Raw genomic sequence first — 9583 nt, forward strand, 5'->3', positions numbered from 1 at the left:
TTCTGGAGTCTTGATTTCTCCAGCTACTCTTTGGATCAGTAGATTGCTGTCACCCTTTGAAATTTCTTGCAGTATCCTAATCAAACTGTTAGATAACAAGTTCATGCACCTTGCAGCTGAACATGGTTCATGGGCCACGGACTTGAGAACGGCTGCGTAGAACTGAACTCTTTGTGTGCATGAAATAGTCATTTGCCTGCAGACATCTTCGAGTGTTTAAATGGTAGCTGTGTTGCAATTTACTTACTAGACTTTTTTCATTAATATGTGGGGCACTGCAGGGTTGGAAGTGCTGCTATTGTGATTTGTTCATCATTCTACTTAAAGCTGTTAGGTGTGAGACTTCATGAAGTCATAGTAATTTGTACTGCTATTGCTGAACACAAAGATCACCAAGAATGTTGGTGATTTTGCATCAGAAAGATTGAAAGATTAATAAACAATCACATCCAGAATCTCTTTAATTTCATCAAATATTTTGTATGTTAAATAAAACACAAAATGTGTGTTAGGAAATTAAAAGCTTTAGAGGCTTTTTTTTAATTTCATAATTGTTGTACAAATAGAAAATATGCATGTCTGTGAGAAACGAGTTCTCTGGAGACTTGGGATTAGTAACAGCTAGAGTTTAGGTTTTAATATTTCTTTGCTTTAGATACCTGATGCTTGTAAAGTGTGAAAATGCTTGCCAAAAAATGCCATGTTCTCAGGGCACATAGAAACCTTAGCTCTCATCTGAAATAATTTGTGTCCTGTGGCTGTGCTGGTAACACTTGGATGTTCTTTCATGAAGGGTTTGTTTCCAGTTCGTGATACAGACACAGCTTTAAGTGTGCTAGTGGATCACCAGTCTGTGAAGTTAAGTTGTACCTGGTTTAATTGGCTGCACACTTGATCTCAGTGTAGTAGTTGGTAAGATGTGTCTGACTGATAATTTGTGAAAGCGGATAGAACATAGCTGTGGGTTGTCTCTTGCCAGCGCACTTGATGGTAATTTCAGAACATACACCCCACTGTTTTTTCATCCTGTTACATAAATTCTCTTTTCTTATGCTTGGACTTCAGGAGTTCGTGGCTCCTGCACGTCTTCTGTGCTGACGTGATGCCATTGAGTAGACACACATTCAGATGAAAAATGATTGCCTAAAGGTTAATTACTGAAAAAAGGAAGTAATGTGTTTGGAATATAGCAGTGTCCCAGACTTCATCATTTTCTAAAATAATCTGTGCCTTATTTGTATAGTAGATTAATCACTCCTGCTTTGCCTTTGTGATAATGAAGGTGATCCTTTCTAGCCGCTTTTCTGAGAGACTGTTCTACTTCTGTTCAAGGACTTGCGTGATTCAGAATCATCACTAATATAACGCTTTGGAAATACAAGTGAGGGACATTAACGTATTCTACTCTTGTGGAGCTGGCAGGGCATGTCACATAGCATTTAATGTCATGTTTGATGCCTGTCTTGACTCGTACTGGTCTAGAATCCAATACTTCACAGGGAGTTCAGTTTCACAAAGCACCATCTGCGTTTGAGAATATGGACGATGTGAATTCTTAGTAACAAATTTCTAGGAACTGGAACAAAGAGGTTTGGGATTGAGAATTCTAGACTACTGAGACATTCTCTCTCAACTGAGAATATCAAAAGGAGTTTGGGTGTTTTTCTGAGCACTTTGGAAAAAAAAAATAGGCCAGGTATTTCTCAGCCCTGTTGTAGGGACAGCATCAAGTGTACTCTTGTTGAACTATTTTTTTAACATAAAAAGGATGTTAGCATATTTGACAATATTCTAGTGGGTTTTAACAAAATGTTATCTGTGCAGTAGATAAATTGTGAGTTACGCCTATGAAGTGTTGATAATGTATATATCAATGAAATATTTCAGCCTGATTTAAACTTCAAGGGAAAATCAGATTGTATTTAAAATCTACATCTGGCAGTGATGCCTCCAGATATGTTACCGGGTTGCGTTGCTGTGGTTGACTTAAAAATACTGGGGAAAATATGTTGATTTATTGTAACATTTTGTAGATTGATAGTTTTATGTGGGAAGTGAAACTAATACGTAGTTTTAAGGTGCATACAAGTGCACACGCACACACAGACTGCTCCATTAACTTAATTTAAAACTAAAAAAAAACAACAAAACCCCAAACCCAACAAACATCCACTCCCTCCCCCTTGAATTTCCTCAGGCATTCCTTATTACTAGTGCTTTATTTTTCTGTAGACATCTGCAGAGCAATTGAGTTGCTGGAAAAATTACAGAGAAGTGGAGAAGTGCCACCACAAAAGCTACAGGCTTTGCAAAGGGTCCTTCAAAGTGAATTCTGTAATGCTGTAAGGGAGGTAAGTAACTTGACATAAACCTTGAGTTAAAAAACAGTATGTTTTTCTTTTTTTTGTTCAGTACAATAACCTGATTTTGTACTTTCTAAAAGCTAAATTTGACTTACAGAGCTTATTAGAACAAGACCTATTTTTAAAAGCTCAAAAGAAGATAATTTGGGATAGTATAGGTATATTAAATAATGGCTTAGGAGCAAATAACTTTTTAAAGAGGTTATTTTGAGAGTCTGTTCTTACTGGCAGGTAGCAGGCTGGTATCGTCTTGGAATGTAAGAATGGACAAAGTATGAATTGCCTCTGTTTCTTTGAAGCCAAATCCACGTAGCCTTGTACATCGCCTTGAGGTGGAGCCTTCCACCACCTCATCTTTATTCCAGATACTCTTTTGGAGATTTTTAGGTGGTTGAGTATGCCTTGCTATTGCTGTTGGTGCTACCACTGATGATAACTCATGGAATGATGTAAAAGATCAGTTTGTAGACACAGGTGTCATCATAATGTTTTCGTACTATGGAGTACAGTGTGTGTGTTGCTTAGCAAGTCCAAATGTATGGCAGGTAGGTGTGGGGGTGTGGGTTAGCTGTCGGTGTAAGCACCTCCTTAGCATTAGTATTCTTACTGCCTCTATGCTGTTGATACATTTTTTTTTTTTCTTAAGATGTTCAGTCAGTTGCATCAGTTGAAGGAACTTAAGGGATTTTGGGGGGAGGGCTGGGTTGTTGGGAGAGCTTTAAAGAGCTGTCCTTAAGTGATTTTTGCGTGCGTCCTTATTGAACAGTTCCAGTTTGAATCAAAGAAGAGAAGGTAGCCATCCATGTCTCCAGTCAGGTGTGTTAGACTAGCCACAAGCATTTCTTAATGAATGCTAAAGTCTGAACGCTGTGGAAGGAGGGAAGATTTAAGTTGAGACCTAGATATGCACAGATTAATTGAGCAGTGAAGATGCTGAGGGAGTTGTTTCTTCATAGTATGGTAAATTGTCATTTGACACCTTGTAGTGAATCAGTAACTTGTTAGAGGTGTGTACTTCCTAATTTACACATTTTTAAGTTGTACCTGACATTGTGTTATATTATCTAAGCAGAAAAATACCTGTTTTCCCCATACTTAAATTGTTTTGTCTCTAAAGGTGTATGAACATGTATATGAAACTGTGGATATCAGCAGTAGCCCAGAAGTTAGAGCTAATGCAACAGCAAAGGTAAAAGCTAAACTATAACTTGTGTGAAATACAGTAGTTTGTAACTTTAGAAGCAGAAGATTATTTAAAATTCAGAAGGATATTATCTAGATGTCTGATAAAATGGATAAGCTTAAGAGGTTATTAAAAGGTGTAACAAAAGACTTGTTATTTTTAAGTTTCTTCTGTTTTAATTTTATTCTTGGAGTTCTGAATTTTTCATGCTAGTGTTGGTATCTAGGGAATTAATCTAATTTGTCTTAATATTTAAGTACTTTGAGATAAAAATACTTCTTTAGCCGCTCACTGTGTCTAGCTAAGGGGTCTATATTTAATTTCTTATAAATAGAAAAATCTTGTTTCTTACAGGCCACTGTAGCTGCGTTTGCTGCTAGCGAAGGTCATTCCCATCCCAGAGTGGTTGAATTACCCAAAACCGAAGAAGGTCTTGGATTCAACATTATGGGAGGCAAAGAACAAAATTCTCCAATCTATATCTCTCGAATTATCCCTGGCGGTATAGCTGATAGACATGGAGGCCTGAAACGTGGAGACCAGCTGCTTTCTGTAAACGGAGTGGTAGGAATTGGTTTTCACTTTATGTAGCAGTAACTACTTGATTCCACTTGGGGGCATACAGAGAATACACATGGCAGAGCTTTCTTAAGATTCTATAGAGTTGTGTGCGTTGAGAGTTCTAGGATTATGCTTTGGTTATCTATTTCAACTGGGAACTGTACTTTTTATGTCAGTATTTCAGATTCTGAGGGGTTGTATAAAGTTAGTCAAAGTATTGTTTTGTGAAATAGTAACTGCCGTCATGGCTTCCTCTTTCATCCAAGTTTCATGATGCAGACAGATTTTAATTGATATAGTTCTCTGCACCTTCTAAGGTAAGTAGTAAATTACGCTATGTTGCATTAAACTGATCAGATTCTCATTATCCCAATGAAAATTCTACTGCATAATGAAACCTGTAATAAGATGAAACTACAAGGTGGTGTTATAGTCAGTTGTGTGATTTTTTTTTTTTTTCCTTCCACTTAAGTGTACTGAGCTTCAAAAACAGGCTTTTTAGCATATTTTAAGGAGTATGTGTCTAAAGTGCTGTTGTGGATATTTATTTTTAATAAGTATCCTCTTCTGGAGGGTTACAACACAAAAAGCAAAACACAGGGTGACTGGAAAGAGGAGGCTATATACAGGCTTTGACTTCAGGCAGCTGCGAGTCAAATGCATGTAAATATTTCTCAAACCCTTGCTTTTATTTACAGAGAAGCTGTATGCTAGCTTAAAATTAATGTTTTCGTCATTACATCTGCAAACCCAATTTTATTTTGAGACTGAGGGTCAAACTAAATCCTGTGCACTTCAACCAAATAGACTTATTGAGTGTCTGTACTCTGGGAAGTCCCTGCTAGCACAGATCTCTGACTGACTTGGCTCCTGACTGTTACCTGGGAGTCAAACTGGCCTTTTCAGGAGACGTAAGAGAAATCACGGCCGTAGTGATGCAACTGTCCTTGGCCTAGCCTTCCTGTTATTTTGAAGCATTGAGGGACAAGTGTAGAACTGTCTTCAGATGAGGCCTTCCTCATCCACAGACCCTTTTAAAGAAAACAAAACCACCGCTCCACCTCAAACTGAACCTGATCATCAGATAGTTGGTGCAGCTAACAATGACTGCGTGTGTGTGCATGCACATGTATATGTCGCCATTGTAAGAATACAGTGAGTGAGTGCATAAAATACTGTCGAGAATGCTAACGTGTCCCAGAAGAATCCTCTTCTGATCTTTACAGATGGAATCCTGTCATCTTAATACGTATGACAGGTATTTTCTCATAACTAATTTTTAATTTAATAATTTTTTTTTAAATTGCCACTGCCAAGACTGCAGTGAATGTGCCTTAAAACAAGTTTATTCAGCTGGGAGATTTTGAGTGTACTCCAGAATTTTAGGTGTTTTGATATAATTAAACACAGAACTTTACAAACCTTTTATTACCAGTTTTAAACAGAACAGTCTACACATCCACTTGAATAACAAAAATGAAAACATTCAAATGTGTGTGTTGTCTAAGTCTGATAGAAGAGAAATAACTTGGGTTTTTTTAACTGTTGTCTTTCTTTCCGTAAGTAACTTTATAGTAACGGGGAAACCCTCCAATCAACAGGTACATCACCTGCCTTCTAGCTTCTAATAGCACCAGTGGGAGGTAGGCTTGGGGTAGTCCCATCATTGTGTTTAATAAGTTTGGGAGAAATAAGTTTTGCTGATAAAATGTATGCTGTCCAAGAATGTATATTTGGATGCAGTTGTTGAGAAATACTGCTTAAAATTTGTAATCAGATGAATCTAATATAGCCCTAATAAATTCTGAGCGTTGTTTTAGGAAAGTATTCTTATTCTCTTCTTACTGAGTTGGGTTAGGTTGTCCTTAATCAGTTTAGAGGCAGTTGACTCGAATACTTCGCATTTACCGAGAGACATGTGGAGCACTAAGATAAGCAACACGCTGCATGTTAGCTGCTTTATTGCAGGTGCCCAGTGTGCACTGTTTTGCCTTGTCGTGACACGAGATAATAATACCAAGGCGGCAGCTATCTTGCAGTTGTCTGTGGCAACTTATTAGGCAAGTTGAGGGTGACTACTGAATTTAAAATGCATGCTGAAAGAAGAAATACAATCTTGAATTTTAAATAAGCGTCCTCCTGAAGTTGTAGATTTTTAAGTGTAATTTCATAATTGCCTAACGTTATTCTTATTTCACTTACTGTATGTAAATACAGAATTTAATCGCTCGGCATAAACGTAACCAAAAGTTTTGCACTACTCTTTTGTTAATACTAATTAGGATACTTATCATCACCTCTTACTGATTTGCTGAAGAGTAAATCCCAAACTTGGGTGACATTGTCTTTGTGCAGTCTTCAAACTAGAATACTTCAATACTTGGTTTTATAGAAGTTGTACAAAAAAAAAAGAAAAAAAAAAAAAAATCTGTTTTCAGTGTGTGTCTTTACTAATACTATACTTAATGGTTTATTCTTTGCAGAGCGTCGAAGGCGAACACCATGAAAAAGCAGTAGAATTGCTGAAGGCAGCTCAAGGAAAGGTTAAATTAGTTGTGCGATACACACCAAAGGTCCTGGAAGAAATGGAGTCGAGATTTGAAAAAATGAGATCGGCAAAACGCAGGCAGCAAAATTAACACTGTATGCAATAACTTAAAGAGAAAATATATTCCATTTACATTTTATAGTTTGCTTTGTGACTTAGTTGATCCAATGCCTGGGCTACAAAAGACCCTGTCCTTTTCATAGAATCACAGAATGATTGAGGTTGGAGGGACTCCTGCAGTTCTAGTCTAACCCCTCTGCTCACATGAGGGTTAGCTAGAGCAGGTTGCTCAGGACCGTGACAAGCTGGGTTTTTAAGCATCTCCAAGGATGGAGACTCCAGAAGATCTCTGGGCAACCTGTTCTAGTGTTTTGATCTCTCTCACGCTACAAAGGTCCATTCTTATGTTTAAATGGAGCTTCCTGTATTTCCATTTGTGCCCATTGCCGCTTGTCCAGTTGCTGGATGCTACTGAGAAGAGTCTGGTTCTTTTTTTTTTTTTTACTCCTCTCTCTCAGGCATAAGGATTGGTAAGATCACTGCTGAGCCTTCTCTTCTCCAGGCTAGACAGTCCCAGTTCTCTCTGCTCCTCCTTGTCTATCAGATGCTCCAGTCACTTAATCACCTTTGTGGCCCTTCACTGGACTCGCTCTTGTATGCCCATCTCTGTATTGGACTGGGGAGCCCTAAACTGGACCTGGCACTTGAGTTGTGTCTCAGCAGGGCTGAGCAGAGGGGAAGAATCACCTCCCACAACTTGCTGCCAACATTTATCCTAATGCGGACCAGGAGACTGCTGGCCACCTTTGCTGCCAAGTGCACACAGCGGCTCATGGCCAGCTTGCTGGTGTTCTCTGCAAGGCTGCTTTGCAGCTGGTCGGCTCCCCAGCCTGTACTGGTGCATAGGGTTATTCCTCCCCAGGTGTGGGACTTTGCACTTTCCTTTGCTGAACTTTGAGAGCCTTGTTTGCCCATTTCTCCAGCCTGCTGACATCCTTTTGAGGGGCTCGCTGAGAGTGTGCTCTGTCCCGTCACACGCCTTCTTAATGAAAATGTTAAACAGTACGGACCCCAGTACAGACCCTGGGGGTGCATCACTAGTGACTGGTATCCAGCAGGACTTTGTGCCACTGATCACAACAACCTTTGGCAGTTCAGCCGTTTTTAAAATGTTTTCAGTCTCCATGTGTTTCACAATTTGAGGAATGTGTACTTTTAAAATGGCCTAAGATAGCCTGAAAAAGTGTCTATGTTGATATTTCTATTGATTTTGTTTTTAATAAGTCTCTTTCATGTCAGACCTTTAAGCATGGAAGTGAATTTACAGTTTTTACAAAGGCATTTAATAAGACGTACTTGTACAATTGGCCTCCCTCTTTGTTCCTGTTTTCGTTCGGCATTACTTAATGTAGAATCTGCAGGTTTTTTTGCTGAATGATTTTGGAGAAAAAAAAATTCTTACGTAGCAGTATTTTGGCACTTTTCTTAATAATATGTTGTATATCAACTACAAAACCTAATCATGATCTACTGTGTAGCTGATAATGATACCAGATTTTGTAATGTTTTGGTGAGTACATTATTTTTACACTTCTGCTAAATTGTAATTCTTTACTCTGGAGATTGTATTACCTCGCCTGTAAATAATTTACAGTTGGTCTTCTCATACAATGATTTTGTAATAGCCAACATACACGAATTTGCAACAATCATTCCTGTAACTTACATTATTTTGTACTAATTCTAAAGCAGTTAAGGGGAAAAATGTAATTGTGTATGCAGTTCTGGATTGACTCTCTAGATGTATTTTTATATTCAGAAACAGAAGATATATTAACACAGTGCAAATTCCAGATGTTTCCCCGACTTTCTGCCGTTCAAAAGAAATATTCATGTTAATTGTCATACCTCTCTTGTGTTTTTAGCTTGTTCTATTGTAGTCTTATCTACAGACTTACTGTAGTGGTCTTGGAATAGTTAGTACCTAAATTATTGATTATTACATTTACAAGATTAAAATGTTCTGAGGCTTATATGCCAGGTTACCGTGAACATGTGAACTTGTCTGGGGTTTTATTACTGACTGCTTCTGGCTTTGTGGATTCTTCTTTGTACTACAGAAGTAGTACTTGACCGTTGCTATAAAACTTTATGTGAAATGGTGCTGTGGTGGTAATAAGGAAATCTCCAGCTATAAGCAATTAATGTCTTATCTCAAGCATGGTGGTTGGTGGCACGTTTTTTGTCTCCTGTTTTGAAGAAAATTTCTGGACAGAGGTCCACTTCTTGGAATCTACCAGGTTTGAGGCTGTATTTGTGTAGTTTAGGTTTTGGTGTTTTGGTTGGTTTTTGGGGTTGTTTTTGTTTTAAGCTTCACCTTTTGGTATATATCTAGAATTAACTTGGTTGTCTACTGGGTGTCTGTTCACTTGTATGGCAGCTACGAGTGCATCCTAACTGACTGTTAGTAATTTGATTCTTAGAAGCTTAAATTGAATAGTGCAGTTCTTACTACGTGGTCAATCCCTAGTCTTTTCACTTGGAGCAGTGTGATCCATTGTGAAATAATTCAGTATGTGAAAGACAGGAAAAGGTTAGCGATCCAAAAATGACAGCGTAAAGTTTGTGCTTTGTCCGTTGATCTATTGGAAAAGAAAAAAGTGTGATTGCTACAGGCAAGTGAGAAATGTGATTGCTTTCTGCATGTTTGTAAGCATGGTAAGCCTGCAAAAAGAAATTTGGATTTTAAAGATACTGATAGTTTGAAAATGTAGTATAAATATTTATCGGTTAGACGACATTGAGCACTGAACTGCATGGTTGATTGTGTGTCATAGGCCTCTCTCAGAAGGCCTTGGGTACTGACACAACCATGTTGTTGAATTGTATATTTTTATGGAACAACTGATGTTTAAAGTATTGAGACCA

The 9583-nt window shown here is 38.1% G+C and overlaps 1 protein-coding gene across 1 annotated transcript; it reads left to right on the forward strand.

Annotated features, from left to right (window-relative positions):
• Positions 1-2232: 2232 nt before the first annotated feature.
• Positions 2233-6796, forward strand: LOC104614494 (protein lin-7 homolog C; the record flags this gene model as incomplete). The annotated part of the gene is made up of 4 exons (XM_010288355.1): positions 2233-2351; positions 3481-3552; positions 3901-4110; positions 6591-6796. Coding segments are annotated over 4 exons (557 nt in total), but the record flags the coding sequence as incomplete, so codon positions are not given.
• Positions 6797-9583: the final 2787 nt, after the last annotated feature.

Source organism: Phaethon lepturus, unplaced genomic scaffold (genome assembly GCF_000687285.1).
Source record: "Phaethon lepturus isolate BGI_N335 unplaced genomic scaffold, ASM68728v1 scaffold44855, whole genome shotgun sequence".
NCBI classification, from domain to species: Eukaryota; Metazoa; Chordata; class Aves; order Phaethontiformes; family Phaethontidae; genus Phaethon; species Phaethon lepturus.